The sequence below is a fragment of the Condylura cristata genome, unplaced genomic scaffold, assembly GCF_000260355.1.
Source record: "Condylura cristata isolate star-nosed mole 26May11 unplaced genomic scaffold, ConCri1.0 scaffold00036, whole genome shotgun sequence".
Classification (NCBI taxonomy): domain Eukaryota; kingdom Metazoa; phylum Chordata; class Mammalia; order Eulipotyphla; family Talpidae; genus Condylura; species Condylura cristata.
This window is the reverse complement of record NW_004567137.1, coordinates 13724807-13744735: the sequence shown is the minus strand read 5'-3', so window position 1 is coordinate 13744735 and position 19929 is coordinate 13724807. Positions and strand designations below refer to the sequence as shown.

Here is a 19929-nt window from a genome sequence, read left to right as displayed (position 1 = left end):
CCCCAGTTCTGTATGCACAAATAAATAAATCTTTAAAAAAAAAAATACATACTTCCTTCTAAAAAAAAAAAAAAAGAGAGAGTTTAGAGCACCCCCTGGCTCCTTCCACCATGTGAGGACACAGCAAGGAGGCACAACTATTAACAAGGAAGGTCATCAGAAGGAGACCATGCTGGCATTCTGATCATGGACTCCCAGCCCCAGAACTGTGAGCAACACATTTTTATTGTTCTAAACTCAGTCTGAGGCATTTTGTTACAACCACTCAAAAGACTAAGACATACATATACACAAAATACAAATATATTAGTGTAGAGCTGAGGTATCATGAAAGTAAGGAAAATCTATGGAGATCTAAATATGATCAGGAAGTGAAAAGCTATACACACTTATACTACAGGATTTTCTAATCTTAGGAACTGAAGGACTTCTGTTTCAGCGGCAAAGCAGGGAAGACAAGGCCTTGACACACAAGAAGCACTGTGTTAAAAGTAAGATTCTTGCACAAAGCACAGACCCTCAGGGAACAATGCAGTAGAAAAATATGCCATTGGCAGAGGGAGACAAAGAAGCTTTTCTCTTTTGGCCTAAGCTCTGAAAAGGTGGGGGGGGGGCAGTCACCAAAAGACTGTAACCACAAGACTGCCATTACATAGGTTTAAATTTTTAATTTATTTTATACAGATAGAAACTCCTTAGAGAAAAAAGTTCAAGCATAAAGACTCATCTCTCCTTGTGTAGATTGGTAATATAGGTGTACACATTTGTCAAAATTGTGCACTTAGGTTTACACATTTTACTGTTTATAAATTTTAATTTTTTTAAAAAAGTAGTATTTGGAAACACCTCTAAGGTATTGGCAAAAGCAAAACCTCTTTAGAGGAATATGCCCCCAATGAAGCCCTCAAATTCTCAGACCTACTTCTGAAGACCATATAAAACATCAAGGAAGAACCATTAGCAAGAAAATATAAACAAGAACAAAGCAGATTCCTAAGAACTTCAGACAAGTGAACAATCTGAAATAAATGTTTTAGGTGATTAAAGCACATAAAAGATAGTTAAAATACATGAAGAACAAGAAATCAAAAACTGTAACAGATACCCAAATGAAATAAAAGAAATTATCCTCCGTGTATGCCTCAAACGATAGTTGAGGAAGTGGACATCGTCACAGGTGCATAAGGATCTTCCACAAATTACTTCAAGGATATAAGAAAGAAAACTCAATTTCATAATAAAAATAATACCATTTCACTCCCTGAACAATATTAGATCACTCCTAGCAGGACAAGAATAATGTGCCTTCTGATATGACACAATGCACTCAGCACTACCTATGAAGTATTAGTGCCCAAATGTTGAATTTATTACTAAGTCTTCACATCTAATTTCATTTTACAAGAAACATACGCAGAGAAGAGGCTCTGGTAGGGGCAGCTAGTGTGAGGCTGGGGTAAACTGAGTTGCCTGCCTGCTGTGCTCTGTGCAGCCCAGAGTAGGAACAGTAGAGGATGCCTAAAGATGCTAACAAAGAAACCAAGGACAAGCATTCTGCTTTAGAATTGATGATGAAGAGGGACATAAAAAGAAAAACCCAAAGGTGACTGTTAATTTTGCACAATTTAAAAAAAAAACACTCTAAGATGTGCAAAACAATGTCTGAAAAAGAGAAGTCCAAATCTAATGAAAATGCAAAGGCAGATAAAATGCACCATGAAGAGGAAATGAAGGATTGTGGAGCAGTGAAGGGAAGCAAGGAGGAGGACATCAATGCTGCTAAAAAGATCACTGTGTGGATTCTTCTGTTCTTTTCAGAATTCTAATGCAGGATCAAATCTACAATCCCTAGCATCTCTCTGGGAGACATGGCAAAGAAGCCAGGTGAGATGTGCAATAACTTAAGTGTAAGTGAAAAAGCAGTCTTACAATAAAATGAAAAAGCTGAAGAAGTATGAAAAGTATGTTTCTGACTATCAATGAAAGGACAGTTCAGAGGCACAAAGAGTCCAGCTAAAATTGCCAGGAAAATGAGGAGGAAGTAGAATTTAAAACACTGTTTCTCTGGGACAAAAAGAAACATAAGTGGACAAAAGTAAGTCAAGTATCAGGAGGACCTGTCAGAAAATTCAAAATCTGGATCAGCCTACAGGACAACAATTCAATCAATTAATCGACAGGATAGGCTAAAAAAGGTAGGTTTTAAGTAATATTTTAGAGGAACTTAGAGGTACAAACCACTGTAATTTGTGTGTCTTGTTTTGGATCCTGTTTCAAACATATCAACTCTAAAGGTAATTTCTGCAGATACTTGAATTGTCTTTTTTAATTCCTTTTTGCACAAATGAACTAATACATATTTTCTAATATTCCCTTTTATTTACCTAAGAGTAACATGCTATCAATGCTCTTTTGCACTGTATAATTTTTGCTTAATGATACAATCTCAGTATCAAGTAATTTATCGTATCCTCTTACTTGGGGGAAGAGAGGACTAGAAGACAATGGTACTGTGGATATGGAAGAAAAACTACAGATGCAAAATGAAGTACAGAAAGTCTTCAGATTTTTTTTTTTTCTTCATAACACTGATGGAGGGGAGGAAAGGGGCCAAATCCATTCCTAGCCAGGACCACTGTCTGTGTGGAGTTAGCACATTCTCACCAAGTCTCCATTGGTTTCCTCCCGGGCTCATTTTCCTCAAACAGTCCAAGGATGTGCATGTGAGGTTCACTATGTGTCTAAATTGTCCCAGTATGAACCAGTGCTCACGTGTGGAATATGAAGGCATCATGTACAGGTTCAGAGCCTGCCTTTTGTCCTGAGCTGCCATGATAGGTCCAGTCACTGAACTGGAATAAACAGCCTGGGAAATGAATAAATGAATACAATTTGTGGTCTAAATTAGTGTTTTGGGTCTTTATTTACTGCAGAAGTCTATGTTTTTGTGACCATCAGACTTAACTCTCACTTGTACCATTTACCCTATTAGGGTCAAGGGTTTCATTATGCCTTTCCTCTTAAATTTGCAGTTTCCAAGAACCTTTGCAGGATATTAAGTGAGAACTGCATTCATAAATGTCACTGTGTGGATCTGCTTTAAAAAAAAAAAAAAACTAACAGAAGAGCCAAAATGTCTATCTAAAATTAGGAAAATAGTTAAATGAACTATGAAGTGTTCATACAATGAGATACAATGCAGTTACAAAAATGAGGACAAACTATATGAAGTGAAATGTTAGGTTCTTCAGGTATTGTTAAACAAAAAATAAAATGCAAAAAGCATCAATAACATGTTACTTTTATGTAAGGAAAAGAGGGACACAGTAATATAAAGTAAATGTATCAGCTCATGCAAAAAAGCTTTATGCAAAAAGTAATTCAAGAAGACAAAATCAAAATTCATTTTAACTAAGGAATATAAAGGGGATCAACAAAACCAGCTGGAAAGAAAGGGAAAATGGAACCAGGATAGAAAGGATAAGGAAGGAAGACACTATTATTGAATATAACATTTTGTGTTACTCCAAATTTAGATATGGTAATTGTTTCACTTAACTCCAAAATAATTTGATAGTAAAAAGCAACTGGGGGCCCTCCTGGTAGCACAGCGGGTTAAAGCATAGCACTAAGAAGCTAAAGCCACTTCCACATGAGTTCGATCCCTGCCTGACCAGGAGGTGACCCACATGGCACAGCAGACCTCACCTGACCAGCCCACTGCTCCCCTCAGCAGTGTACTTCATCGATCTGCCTGTTCTGCTCCCCACTCTGTCTCTGGTGAAGCTTCTCACCAACCCTCCACCTCTGCCCTGTATCCCAGTTCTGTATGCATAAATAAATAAATCTTTAAAAAAGAAAAAAGAGGCCCTCCCTGGTGGCGCAGCGGGTTAAAGCACTGCACTAAGAAGCTGAAACCACTTCCCCATGAGTTCGATTCCCGCCTGCCCCGGAGGAGACCACATGGTGTGGCAGACCTCTCCTGACCCGCCCGCTACTCCCCTCAGCAGTGTACTTCATCGATCTGCCTGTTCTGCTCCCCACTCTGTCTGGTGAAGTCTTTCACCACCCCTGAGTCTCTGACCTGTACCCCAGTTCTGTATGTGCAAATAAATAAATCTTTAAAAAAAAAAAAAAGAAACAAAAAATAAGGAAACAAGAATAAGAGACATGGAACAGAAGAAGGGTAGAAGCTAAAAAAATGAAGGAAGAAATGATGGACAATTTTCTAAAACTAACAAGCAACAAAAGTTATTACATTGTAGATACTCGAACTCTAAGTTAGATAAATAAAAATACACACACATTGAAACCAAGATATGCAAAGGTGCAAATTTTAAAAAACAGAGATGCTAACAGGCTGCTTTTAAGCAGTGAGAAGGAAAAGTTAAATTATTTACAAAGTAACAGTAATTAGAAAATAGATTTCTCACAGCAACAACTCAAGTCACCAAACACTAGAAAGACTGAAAACAACTACAACTAGAATTCTATAAATTGTCATTCCATATATTAGGCAAAATAAATACATTTTCAGACAAAGAACAACCTAATGATCTGTTACCAGTAACAGTCCTTTCTTCAAAACAATACTAAAAAGAATATGATTCAGAGGGAAGCTGAACCTTAGATGACTAAGTGGCATACCGTTTCATTTTTTAAGTATTTCAATTTTAGAGGGGATGAGATACATGGCTTCAGCAAAATACTTTTCACACAGAAAAAGGCACCAGATGCATACTGAAAAGTCTCTTTTAAAAATTCTTTAAACTCTAATTTTCTCTTACCTTGGCCAAAGGCCTCAGTTTCTTCAACCAGAAAGTAAAGACCCTTAGAATTTTCAACCAAATCTAGGATTTGGCAGGTAAAAACAGGCTTCTCCAGTTTACCATTTTCAAAAGTGTTCAGCTGTTTATAGAATAGTTCAGAGGAAGATCCTTCACATACAGTATAAGTGCTTTAAAGCAAAGTCTAGTAGAGAACTTGAGAATTTAGGATAATTGGTTATTTGCTTCTTATGCAAAAGAAAATAACTTCTGGAAAAGAAAATGAAAAAATATGTTCATCTAGTCAAGAACTAATGATAGAAAAAGATGTCCATGAGGCAGGGAAAACAAGAAAGTGTAAAAATCAGGAAGTTCTATGAGAAAAGTGTCCAGAAGGAATACACCATCAATATCAAATGCTGAAAGAAAAAAGTTGAAAAACAATCATTTTACTTGCTCTTCACAAATTACTTTATGCTGAAAAACTCTACCTACCAAAATCTTAAAGATTTAATAACACAAATATTAGATACGTTCAAAATTAATTTACTATACTTCTGAAGTCAGCCATACTGGAATATATGTATCCTTGCTGGAAAAGGATACAGAGGGTCAATAATCAATCAAAGATATCCTATCATTAAGAGAAAGATAAATACCAGATGGTGTCACTTATATGTGGAATATAGAGAAACCAAGCAAAGGGTCAGATAAAAACACTTTACAAGCAACCCCTGAAAGCTGATATAGATCTGAGGTCTTGGGGTGAAGGGAGAGTACAATGGACTGTGGTGGGGGACTGTGGTTGCTTGGTGTTAAGAGTTATGGTGACCACACCTGAGAGGAGAAATCCTGTACTATCAGAACATTAACAAGGATGTAAAACAATGGTACGTCATTAAGTACATTTTTTTTAAAGGTATGCTATTCTTAGCCATCACAAAATCTCCTGTCTGCTACAGATTAAAATGTCAATGCTGCAAGCAAGGAAAGCTTTCATTAAAAAGGCAAAGCTATTAAAAGACTGGTGTAGGTGAAATCATTTAGCTATACTACAAATATTTACTTTCAATATTCTTTTAATAAAAGTACATCCGTAGATATGGGACATAAAATAACTAGACTACAAATTAAAACTCAATTCGAGACGTGAGCCTATCACTAGATATAATTAAAGACTGATGTGGGTTAAGATTCTTAGAAAAGAGTAAAGCTCTACACTCTCTGAGAATACACATACTCACACACACACACATACACACACTTACTTTTGAATCACTTCCAAGGGGCCTTGATTCATATCCCAAAGACTGGAAAAACTAAAGCTAGAATCCAAATCTCTTGGATATTTTTCCTAATATGTTTCCTTAATTTTTAGGTAAGTCTCCCAAAATCCACTTCCAAACATACATGCATTTATATAATCTGCCTAAAGATAGTTGCCTACAATTTCCATCTTTGTAAAAAAGAATCCCTTCACATTTTAAATGATTCTTCCGTTCACACTGGAAAAAGTAATAAACTGATTTTAGGGGTGGAACAGCCTAAAAAGGAATGTTGAGTAAGACGACCTGCAATAAGTTTAGTGGAAGCAAAATTTTAAAACTCTCTTCTGCACAAACACAATTCTATGTGCAACACATCTAAATTGCTGACTTGAATATATAATTGTGAAATAAAACTTTTAAAACATATAGAATTTTTTAAAATGTCCCACTGTTTAAAGAATGACAAAAGTGAAAGAACCCATCATTTTAGAAATAAACATAAACAGTGCAAGAAAATGGAGTAATTTGTTGGTAAGTAAGAGAGCCCAGGGGCCCTCCTTGGTGGTACTAAAGCCCAGCATAGCAGAAGCTAGCCATAGCAGCCTCAGCACAGTTCAATCCCCAGTGGCCCTGGAGGTGACCCACATGGCACAGCAGACCTCTCCTGTCTCCCAGCTGCTCCCCTCAGCAGTGTACTTAGTCAATCTGCCTGTTCTGCTCCCCACTCTGTCTCTGGTGAATCCTCTCACTACCATTGTAGCCTGTACCCAAGTTCTGTATGCATAAAATCAACCTCTTATTAAAAAAAGAAAGAGCTCAGATATTATATAAAACAAGTACAGTGAGTATATTTTTATAAAATACGATCATTACAACTTTTATTGAAAAGACTGAGAATTTAAATGTTTTAAATAAGCATTTCTAATCAAAGCCATACTGATTCAAAATTCGTAAGACACAATACTAAAATTACATGTGCTTAGAAAACACTTTCACCCCTAACAAGAAAAACTAAAAATATCATGAAAAAAAATACAAGGTTCAGTTACTCAAAAAGTACTGAATACCTATTATGTGACAAATTATTTTAGTCATCCGATGTAGGAAATATATTAAACATATTCAGGTGTGACAACTATATGTATATAATTGAGTATGCAAGCATTTTTTTAAAGCAGAACATTTAGTGTTGTCAAGTATTTAATTTAAAGATGATAAAAATGTATTTTTAAATATCATTCAAAGTTGTTCAGTATGAATTCAATTCCGACTAATCAATCACTACAGTTTAACTGTGAAAAAACCCAAAATGATTTAAGAACAGACCCATAACATGATCTCTAAATCATAGTGTTATTTTAAATTAGTTACTTCAATAAAAAATAAATTTAAAACAAGTCCTCAGTTGCTCTAAGATTATTATGGTCATTAACCGTATAGTCAGTATGGAATAGATCTAGAAACTCCACCATTAAGAGCAGCCCACAAAATCAGGAAGTATCTCTCACTATAAAGTAAGGATCATGCTCTCTGTAACTCTGGTTGTTCATTTCTGGAATTATTTCCATGCACACATTTTCCTTTTCATTATTCTCAATTCTACACTGCCAGTCATTCAAAAAGGAAAAAAAAAAAATGCAGACTAATAGGGGCCAAATTTAGGGAGGGAAATAAAAATCTTCCTTCAGTCTAGGCTAAATGAACTGATTACACAAAGAACTCCATACATCTGAAAGCACACAGATGTCTGCACTAGTTCCCAGGGCTCTAACAATACCAGCCATTCAACAGCTTTCCTTTTACATAAGCTGATGTGAGAGAGCTCAGTCAGCTCCTCTAAACCTCATAACCCAGGATTCTGGAGCTCTGATAAAGCCTACATTTTTCCTCAGTACTGTTTTCATATACTGTATCTCTGGAAAGCAAGCTTCATTTTGTCCCCCCACCCCCCAAAAATCTGGAAAGTATCTCTTCTATTTCCTAAGTGGTATACTTGATCTAAAATTACTTTTCCATTAAAACCACAACCCTAATACAAATCTAAGATCAACACTGAAAGATCATGTGAGAGAATATATTTTAAATGTGTAAGTTTAAAGTATAATTTTAAATACATTCCTTCATGTTAATGACCAAATGCATACCATTTGGTTGCATTTTGTTCAAAAAACAGCCAGACTATACAAAATTTCTTCCTAAAAAAATCAAAAGAAATGTTAAGAGAAGAAAGGGAAAAGGTCAGTTTACACACACAACACATACACACCAATCACAGACATTAAAAACAATGAAAGATTAAGTGAAAAGTTGTACCTTAAAACCTAGATAGTGTCATGCTTGTGAAATAAGCCAGAAAGAAAAGGAAAAACTACTGGATGGTTTCACTCTTAGCAGGAGTATAAAGGACCAGGAGAGAAAATAATAATAATGAACAACTATATACCAGAGACATTTTACCGGGGTGGAATAGGGAATGGGATCAAAAACGGTGGGGGGAGGGAAGTGCACTAGACTATAATGATGGCACACAGGTGATTTGGTGATGGGAAGCCCATAGAGATTACAACTGAGATGGAAAAGGGCACAAAATGATGCAAAAATTAACTATTGTATTATTTTTTAAAAAATACCTAGATAGTGTTACAAACTAATATTACCTCAATAAAAAGAAGTTTTAAAAAGTCATTTGAGATGGTTAAGAATTTAAAAGATGAACATAGAAGCCTATAGTAAGGAAGTACAAAACCAATGAATATTTCAACAGGGTTATTTATCATTCTTCATCATAGGAAGCCTAGATGTACAATGCCCAATAGTGTATGAATGAATCAAATTTAATTCTCTAAATTAAAAAAAAAGAAAGAAAAATATTTCACTAGATATTTAACAAGATTTTTAAATTTAAGGAAAAATTCAGTTATTCTCTCTGAATAACTGAAATTTAAATCACAGTATTTCACAGCAAATTATTACTAACTCTTCTGTTATTATCTTCTATTAGCCAAATCTTTGGTGAATTCCTATTTTTCAATACTGGAAAGTATCAAGGATAAATGAAAGCCACAGGAACATTAATGTACTCTGTCAGACCTGTCAGCCAGAAGTAAATCTCATTAGTTGCAAGGACAAAATGAGAATGATTGATTTGCTCATTAAATGATTCAATCCTGAATAGTCAAAACTTCCCCTGTAACTTCAACTCCCTTGAAAATGTGCTATCACATAATCAGTATCCCTTACAGAAATGATCATGATGCTGGTCCAGAACTGTGGCAATCAGATTATGTTATCCATCTGTCCTCCTTAAGAGCTCTTGTGGCCTTTCTAACTCCTTTAGCACTCTTACTCTCTCCACTAATATACTACATAATGCTAACAAATATTTTTTGAAGAAAGAAAAGATGTCTCTTCCAAGTTTTCTTCCTTAAGTAGATGGGAAATCCTTAAAGTTATCCCTACTCGCTCCTGAAAGTACAAAAGCAGATCTCTAAACATACTGACGATTTAATAGATGCTTGGGTGAAACTCCATTATCACTTTTAAGTTATTAGACTAAATGACAAAGGGAAACAAAAACTATCCTTTCAATTGATCACAAATATATACAAAGAAATGATGAAACTCAACAAAAATAAACCACCCCATCAAAAACTGGGCAAAAAGACACTTCTCTAAAGAGTAACAGCAGATGGCCAACAAGCATATGAAAAAATGATCAACATCACTTGTAATAAGGGAGATGCAAATTAAAACCACAATGAGATACCACCTTCACAGCAGTGAGAATGGCACATCTTAAAACAACTAGCAGCAACAAATGTTGGTGAGGACGCAGAGAAAAAGGAACTCTCCTGCACTGCTGGTTGGAATGTAAGCTAGTACAACCACTATGGAAAACTGTTTGGAGGCTCCTCAAACTGCTTAACATGGAGCTTCCCTATGACTCAGCAATCCCATTCCTAGGTATCTACCTAAAAGACACAAAAACACTGATTCAAAAAGACACCAGCACCCCCATGTTTATTACTGCTTTATTTACAATAGGAAAGACATGGAAACAGCCCAAATGCCCAAAAATGGATGACTGGATTAAAAAGATGTGGTACATATACACAATGGAATATTACTCAGCAATCAAAAAAGATAAACACTATCTTTTGCAGCAACATAGATGGAGCTGGAAGGGATCATGCACAGTGAATTAAACCAGAAAGAAAAGGAAAAATACCGGATGGTTTCACTCATAGAAGGAGTATAAAGGACCAGGGGAGATATTAATAATAATGAACAGCTATATACCAGAGACATTTTATGGGGGTGGAGTGCCGAATGGGATCAAAAACAATGGGGGGAGGGAAATGCACTGGACTATGGTGATGACACATTGGTGATTTGGTGATGGAAAGCCCAAGGGATTACAACTGAGATGGGAAAATGCACAAAATGATGTAAAAATATTATTCATTTTAAAAAATGAGTGAAAAATAGAAAAAAAAAATGTGGTATACATAAACAATGGAATATTACTCAGCAATCAAAAAAGATAAACACTATCTTTTGCAGCAACATAGATGGAGCTGGAAGGGATCATGCACAGTGAATTAAACCAGAAAGAAAAGGAAAAATACCGGATGGTTTCACTCATAGAAGGAGTATAAAGGACCAGGGGAGAAAATAATAATAATGAACAACTACATACCAGAGACATTTTACAGGGGTGGAATGGGATTAAATATGGGGGATGGGGGGAGAGCACTGGACTATGGTTATGGCATATGGGTGAATTGGTGGTGGGAAGCCCAAAGGGATTACAACTAAGATGGGAAAAGGCCAAAATGATGTAAAAATAAACTATTACAAAAAAAAACTATCCTTTCACCAAAGTTATTAGTCCCTAATGACCACTAAAAACCCCAAAACCCTCATTGTTACACAAGTCCATAGTCTCAGAAATATTCAACACTTCCTGAAACTTATAAACACTGGTAAAACAGACTCCATTTCTCAAAATACCTTGCAAGTTCTCACAACCAAACTCTTCAATCACTACAGTTTACTGCACATCCAATATTTGAGACTCCGCCTTAGTACCTTCAATCCTTTTCCCTACCACTAGAACTAATATTTTTCAGTGTTTTATTAAGGAAGAACATCATCCAATTTTAACAAATACCTATTAATGTCCCTCTAAAAATGCACAATTTTTAATATTTACCTAAAATATATAATATATACTATGTTCTCAGATCTTTACCCTAAAATTTCATTCCCCAAAACAACCCATGTTATCTTTCAGACAAATGTCTTCAGTTTTCTACCACATGCCTTTTTCTTTAATCTTCATCACCAAATAACATCTGATACCAAAACAAGGAACACATAGTTTTACTTTATACACATATTACAGATTCTTCTCTAAGAGAGCTTTAAAACATCCAGCATACTTGAAAGTCAAGGGGAAAAAATTAAAATAGTTATGCAGAGGTTATCTTTAGATGTTAACCAATTATTAGTAACTCATTTCCAGTTCAGTTCATGTTTAGACTATTATCTAAACCTAGACCAAAAGGCTGTGTCATAACAATGTACTCAAAACAAAACTACCAAGGAATGGCATATAGGAGGACTGAGGTATGGGGGAACAGAAAAGCAACATAGGGACAAGTGCACATTTTCTAATGAATTTACCCATAGCTCTTAAGTTCTCTTCTCATTACAAAATAAAAATTTCAAGGCAAATATAGGTTTAGCTCATCAAAAATGAGTTATTTAACAACTAACTTTTAGTTTTCTTCCTATACTGACATTAAGTAATACTTCAAAGTTTAAGATAAAAGACATAAGTAAAAAAATGTGTATATAATAAGATCCTCAGACTTCTTATATTGTCTTGGGCTATCAAATACTACTCTTATTAAGTCTTCATCTGCCTCTATCCTCTAATTATCCTCTCATAAACATGACAAACAAGTACAGAAGAAAAACTAAAGCCTGAAGGTTTAACTAATCCATAGGTGCTGTTAGAAACACAAAACTATTGGTAACATCTTACGTTAGGAAACACCATAACTTCCCACAATCAAGTCTACTTTACAAAGAAGCCCAAAGAGTCCAAAATTTGTTTTTTGATCTTTCTTCTCTCTTGGGCATGAAGGGATTATGTGCTAGTGGAGAGAAACCAGGAGCAGATCAGTAACTTTTTTACATTACACAAAACTTACCCACTTGAAGGATCTAAGGCAATAGCTCTGGGTTGATCCAACTCTTGCCAAAATAAAACTTTTCGTAAAGATCCATCTAAATTAGACACTTCAATTCGATTAGTTTCAGAATCTGTCCAGTATAATTTTTCTCCAAGCCAATCGCAAGCCAGCCCATCCGGTGACAATAATCCAGAAACAACAACATTCTGTACACTCTCAGTTTTGTTAAACTCTGTTCGTTTAATGGCTTCTTCGCTGACATCACTCCAGTATATCAAGCCATGACCAAACACGAAGTCCACCGCAGCTGCATCCTCCAAACCTCCAACTACAATTGTAGCATTCTCTTTGCTGTTTGTAGCATCAACCAATCGCAAGTCCCGTCTGTTTGCATAAAGCAACAAAGGGGCCGCTAGAACAAAAAGGAAAAATACATAAATAAAAAAGAATTGTATTGGTTCTTATAAACTTACTTTTAATCAATATTAGTGAGTAAATACCATCAAAAATAAGAGTAAAAATCTATCAAAGACTGACTAAAATCTTTCACAACAATTTTTGCAGGATTTTAAAAACAAAAAAAAGTTTCAAGGAGATAATTCCACAAAGACCATCTTTCTTGTTAAAACAATCTGTTAGATAAAATTAAAAAGTTTGGCTACCAAGATTTAGAGGCCACTGAACCATTCATACAATATTAGCAGGGAGGTAAAATGGTACAATTCAATGAAAACAGGTGTTTTTTTTGAAGAGGTTGATATACAAGCTACCATATGATCCAGCTATTCCACGCGTAGGTACTTACTCAAAAGAAGTAAAGCATTCCAATACAAAGACTTGTTTATAAATGTTCATAGCAGCTTATTTGTAATAACCAAAATTGGAATCAACTCAAAAGTCATCAACAGACTAATGGATGAACAAATTGTACTACTCAATCCATACAATAAAAAGTAATATATCTGCACATGTAGCATGGATGAATCCCAAAATAATTAGAGTCAGACCAAAATCAGAGTATATATTACATGACTATATAAAACTGTAGAAAATGCACATTAATCTACTACAACTGTAGATCAGCAGTTGTCTGGAGGTGAGCTGAGAAGGTGGGGTATGAGAAAAAGTGGGATGACCATCAACTGTACTAATTATGATGATAGTTCCAGAGAACATACACGTGTCAAAATAATAAATTTTACACTTATATGTATAATTTATTGCCTATCAATTATACCTTAATATACCTGTTACCAGTTTGGTAGACACAGTTTATAATACTATTATTTTATTGTGGTTTATATTATGATTAGAATGATCTGTGAAAAAGACCTAACACTAAAAATAAGGATAAAATCTATCCTAAAAAATATTCAAATTTGAGAAACTGAAGTTTTAGAACTGTAGTACATTCTGCTTTTTTTAAGTATCCTAAGTTTTTGACGTCCCTGATATCAACAGTAATTAAAGATCTAGAGTATAATTATGCAACAGAATTTTCTATGAGGACAGAAATGTTGTCTCCACTGTGCAATACAGTGGCTAATGGCCACATGTGGGGTCATGGAGAATTAAAATGCAGCTAGTATGACTAAAAGAGTAACTTTTACCTTTACTTAATTTTAATTAAACAGACAAGTGGTCTTACTGAATCACACAGATACAGAGGCAAGGATGAAGAAGGCAGCAAAAGAAAGATTAGAATTATGATGCAATAATCTACCTGATCTTCTCTCACAATTACTAAGGTCTAAAACTGTGTCATTCAGAGACAAAACCAAGTTATCATGTCAAAGCAAACACTTCCTCTTTCTTAAGAAATCAATTTTAAAAATTAAAGTGCTTTAAAAAGAAAAAGGTGGTGGCACAATGGGTTAAAGCGCGGCACTATGAAGCTATCCGCAGCCACTGCAGCTCAGAGTTTGATCCCCAGCCAGGGAGGTGACCCACATGGAATGGCAACCTCTCCTGATCTGCCCACTGCTCCTCTCAGCAGTGCATCTCAGTCAGTCTGCCTGTTCTGCTCCCCACTCTGGTGGATCCTCTCACCCTCCTGCCCCTCTGATTTGTACCCATGCTCTGTATGCATAAGTAAATCTTTTAAAAAAAAAATTTTTTTTTCCAGAAAAAAGATTCCTATTAGTTAAGGTTACAATGCTGAGTGCTACATAACCAACAGCCCAAAGCACTTACAATTTAAAATGCAAAAGTGGCAATAAATTTTTATACATAAACCTTTATGACACTATCCTTGAAAAATCGTTTGTATACCAAATCTATGTGACAGCAGATGACAGTCAAATGTCTTTCATGACATTCCAGTCAAACATTAACACTTTTACTAAACATCTGGTCTACAAAAACCAAAGAATCTTCCTGGTGACTTAAGATCTCACAAGCCTTTTGAGAGGGAGGGAGGGAGGAAGGGAGGAAAGGGGGAACAAGTTAACTCACTTAATAGTACTAGTTATAACTGAACATTCCTACTACTCAAGTATTGTATATAAACCTACATACAGTATTAAAAGGATAGCCCAGATTTCATTCTGTCCAATCACCCTAGTAATGCCTAAAAACCTTCAACAAATATTGTCACCAATATCTATTCAACAATATAGTGAATGGGATATTTGAAAGATCACAACTCTGTGAAGCTAGACGCAGCTGCTTCAGCACGAGTTCAATCCCCACACGGCACAGCAGACCTCTCCTGTCTTACCCGCTGCTCCCCTCAGCAGTGTCTTCGTTGATCAGCCTGTTCTGCTCCCCACTCTGTCTCTGGTAAATCCTCTCATAGCCCCTGCACCTCTGGCCTATACCCAAGTTCTGTATACATAGATAAATAAAGCTTAAAAAAAAACCCCACTCCATATGACTTGTCCCTAGTTCTAGCATATATGCCGTGCATTCACTATCTTCCATTCCAAAAAGCTTACCTTCTGACTTTAACTGGATTTCTTTTAACCACAAAATCTTATATTAGGATATACTCTATACCAGCTGGTTATTAACCTGACTCTCCACCCATTACTTAACTGGAACTGCCTTCTCCAAGTCTTCATAACTAAATCCTTATTCAAAACCTCTCTGTAGCATTCAACAATGCTGACCACATCCCTACCTAAGCACTCTTTTTATAGAATCCTATCTATAATTCTTGTTTTTCTAGTCATGTTTTATCTGCATTATCATTTCAACTCTTCCTCCTACTTCCCAAATATTATAGGTATCCCTGTATCACCCTTTCCTTCCTCAAAAAGAAAAAGCCTCCGAGTCAATGACGCAGTTCTACTCTTTTTTTTTAAAGATTTATTTATTTGCATACAGAACTGGGGTACAGGTCAGAGGCTCAGGGGCAGCGAGAGGCTTCACCAGAGACAGAGTGGGGTGCAGAACAGGCAGATTGACGAAGTACACTTCTGAGGGGAGCAGTGGGAGGGTCAAGAGAGGTCTGCCGCGCCATGTGGATCTCCTCCGGGGCAGGCGGGGATCGAACTCATGCGGAAGTGGCTTCTCAGTACTGTGCTTTAACCCGCTGTGCCATCATCAGGGAGGGTCAATGCAGATCTACTCTTACTGGAGTAACTTGGAGTCATCTTTGTATCTTTCTTTTTCCACCAGAAGGTCAGTTACTGTCTTGTTGATTCTTCTTCAGCATATCCTTAAATCAGCCCCTCTATTCTAGATTACTATCTTATTCCAGACATTTACAACCTTACATCTAAACTTCCCTACAAGAAGTGATTTCAACACTATCCCTTCCCTTTTTTTCTACTTCGACTGATTCTATTTCAGCCACTCAAAAAGCTTTTTGATTTCCCTTGCCTAAAATATGAAGGCTTGGGATACAAAGTCTCAACTCCTTTTAGGTCTCGACCTTGTGATTTGAACCAATGATTCTAAACTTACCTTTTACAGTCTCTATGTATCACACAATTTTTTTTTTTTAAGATTTATTTATTTGTTCATACAGAACTGAGGTACAGGCCAAAAGTGCAGGGGCAGTGAGAGAATCCACCAGAGTGGGGAGCAGAGGGCGGGTCAGGAGGGGTCTGCCGCGCCATGTGGGTCACCTCCAGGGTAGGCGGGGATCGAACTCATGCTAAAGTGGCTTTAACTTCTTAGTGCTGTGCTTTAACCTGCTGTGCCATCAGGGAAGGCCTCACATAATTGGTTTTTAATACATAAACTATGAGCATACTATATCCCATCACAATAATATGTTCTATTTCCTGCCCACTACATACTTCTCTCTCATTATCCCAACAAATAAAACCAAGATCTTCAGGGTCAGATTCATACCTTATCTACCCATGACTCCTTCTAGTTGCCTTAGGTATTTTTCTTTGAGTCTTTACAGTTTTTATCACTTATATGATAACTGCATTTTTAAAAAACATATTCCCAGCCTTCCCTGGTGGCGCACTGGGTTAAAGAACAGCACTAAGAAGCTTAAGTCACTTCCACATGAGTTCAATCCCCCTGGAGGATATCCACATGGTGCAGCAGACCTCCCCTGACCTGCCCGCTGCTCCCCTCAGCAGTGTACCTCGTCGATCTGCCTGTTCTGCTCCCCACTCTGTCTTTTGCATCTCTGGCCTGTACTCCAATTCTGTATGAATAAATAAATAAATCTTTAAAAAAAAAAAAAAAATTCCCGGGCCCTCTCTGGTGGCGCAGCAGGTTAAAGTACAGCACTAAGAAGCTAAAGCCATTTCAGCACGAGTTTAATCCCCACCCCAAGGTGACCCACATGGCTCAGCAGACCTCTCCTGACCACCCCCCTGCTCCCCTCAGCAATGTATTTCATCAGTCTGCCTGTTCAGCTGTCTCTGGTGAATCCTCTCACCACCCCTGAATCTCTGGCCTGTGCCCCAGTTCTGTATGCATAAATAAATCTTTTTTAAAAAACATTTTCCCTACTTTAACTAGGATTTCCAACTCTTGGAAACAAGCTGTATCGTGGATCTAATTTTATCCCAATTCCTAGCACAACATATTGCACAAAATAATATGGTAAACATACTAATATTTTAAAAGACCTGATCTAAAAATGTATTTGTCATAACCCAAAAGGATTTTACGTTAACTGTTGGTCAGCTGCTTACATATGACCATTTTTTATCCACCAGCTTGATATGATCAAAGTTTATTTTAGTCAGGTCCCCCCACCCACTCAAAAACCTCTAAACTTTGGTGAGCTATTTAAGCAAGTGAATGTGGTACATCCTCTCTTAAAGACTCATTTGATCATCAGATGACTACAGGAAAAGTATCTTCTGTTAAAATGCTCTGGTCATGTTATCTGAAAACTCCCACTCCCTTGGCCTACTCTCCCAAAGATTCTGCTGGCACGATTCACTTCTACCTGTAAAAGAAAAGCCTTTTGTGTTTGATTTTGAGATACCAGCAGAACAGTCCTTGGCTCCTCACAAGGATTACTCTTAGCTCCTTTAAATTATTAAATCCGTTTTAATTCTCTGGTCTCATAGGTAATTATCACTCTATTGGGCCTCCTCCCCTCTTCTCCCACTGATGACATGGTTCACCAGTTTAGCACCAACTCAGCTCAGTATCTTCAAAAATGGCAAAATTTTACTAAAGACAAATTTTTTTTTTTTAAAGATTTCTTTATTTGTGCATACAGAGCTGGGGTACAGGCCAGAGGTTCAGGGGCGGCAAGAGGCTTCACCAGAGACAGAGTGGGGAGCAGAACAGGTAGATCCAGGAAGTACACTGCTGAAGGGAGCAGCGGGCGGGCCAGGAGAGGTCTGCCACGCCATGTGGTCACCTCCAGGACAGGCGGGAATCGAACTCATGCGGAAGTGGCTTTAGCTTCTCAGTGCAGTGCTTTAACCCGCTGCGCCACCAGGGAAGGCCACTAAAGACAAATTTTAAAACCCAATGTTCTCTTAGAAACTTTGGGACCTCCCTAAACTAACTTGTTTAAAACCTCTTCCTTTTCCTTTTCAATCACCCTCAACATTCCCTTCACCTCCCTTGGATCTTTCATCTATCTGTCCTCCTTTAATAACCCTTCTCTCCTACCCTCTATATATCCTTCTAGGCCTTTACTTTCCTTCTTCGACCCAGCAATTTCCTGTAATCATAGAATTTTTTAGGCTCCATTTTCCATTCATAAGGAGCTCAGGACCTTAAGTTAAAATTTTGAGTTGAAACGGGGGATCTTTTATCACTCAGATGAACTTTGAAGGCATTCAGGCAGTCACTTGGTTTCTTCTTCAGTCCTTCATCCAACATTTAGTCCACTGCCTCCATAAATTTACACATCGGGGCAAAGTTACACTTCAGCCCTCATACTGACTGAACAGGTAACTTCAAGTTGCCCCATGAGCCAGAAACACAACCCTAATTTAAAAAGAAAAAAAAAAAGTAAAGGTAAAGGAAGGACAAGAGCTAAATCTAGAGAGCTAACTCTTCTATAAAAACCACTAGTGAGGCCCTCCCTGGTGGCGCAGCGGGTTAAAGCACTGCACTAAGAACCTTAAGTCACTTCAGCATAGCATAAGTTCGATCCCCGCCTGCCCCGAGGAGATCCACATGGCGCGGAAGATCTCTCCAGACCTGCCAGCTACTCCCCTCAGCAGTGTACTTCGTCGACCTGCCTGTTCTGTACCCCACTCTGTCCCTGGTGAATCGTCTCACGGCGCATCTCTGGCCTGTACCCCAGTTCTGTATGAATAAGTAGTAAATAGATCTTTAAAAAAACACTAGTAAGTTTTCACACTAAAGCTTTTATGTGTAGTTTTTATGTGTGTGTATGTGTGTATACATGCCACTATATATATATACACACACACACACGCCACTACATAATTTTCTACCTCTAATTGGTAATATTACCAAATATAATGCTACACTATAAAAATCCCTTACAAGCGTTTTATTCTGACAGGCTTGACAATAAGTTTATAGAAATTAAATATTCCTAAAATTTACAGGAATTCAGCAAATGAAGCTTTTATATTTTCAAGAGTATTTTCTAGCAAACAATCCAATTGTTTTAAGAATTCAAGTTAACAAGTATTTAGGTAATTCTCTGGCAATGAACCTGGTAAATACTGTTGCTTTACATTTATGTCTTCAGAGTATTATACATTGTGTTTTTATTCTACCTTTGTTATTCCTAAACTTTTACAGGGTTAGTGACAGAATAAGCTAACATTATATCGACATTTGTATTTAGCCAAACTGAGGTATTATTCTGACAAACTTTATTTCAATAGTTATTCTACTTTATAATAAGCGAAAGTGAATACAGTTTCCAAAATGTTTTAGTAACTGAAAACCTTGGGTTCATTTCTAAGTGAGATAGATAGAACACTGAATCATAGCTTTAGTTTTTCATCTCCTATTTTCATGGTGCTAAGAAGCTACACATACTTAAGTCTATTAACATATATTCATTCATTTTTGTCACATTAAGAAACTGTACTTTTGGGACATACATGGCTATAAAAAGTTTTAAGATATGATTGCAACTGAGATGGAAAAATGCACAAAAATATTTTAAAATAAACTAAAGGGGGGTCCTCCCTGGTGGCGCAGTGGGTTAAAGCACAGCACTGAGAATCTAAAGCTGCCTCCGCATGAGTTCGATTCCCGCCTGCCCCGGAGGTGACCACGTGGCACGGCAGACCTCTCCTGACCCGCCCGCTGCTCCCCTCAGCA

The 19929-nt window shown here is 36.9% G+C and overlaps 1 protein-coding gene across 1 annotated transcript in view; it reads right to left on the bottom strand.

The window, feature by feature from the left end:
- LRP6 (low density lipoprotein receptor-related protein 6) overlaps positions 1–19929 on the bottom strand; it is a 128691-nt gene that overhangs the window by 95318 nt on the left and 13444 nt on the right. The window contains exon 2 of the mRNA XM_004693271.2: positions 12256–12649. Coding sequence (XP_004693328.1) covers positions 12256–12649 — 394 coding nt within the window. The remainder of the gene's footprint in view (positions 1–12255; positions 12650–19929) is intronic.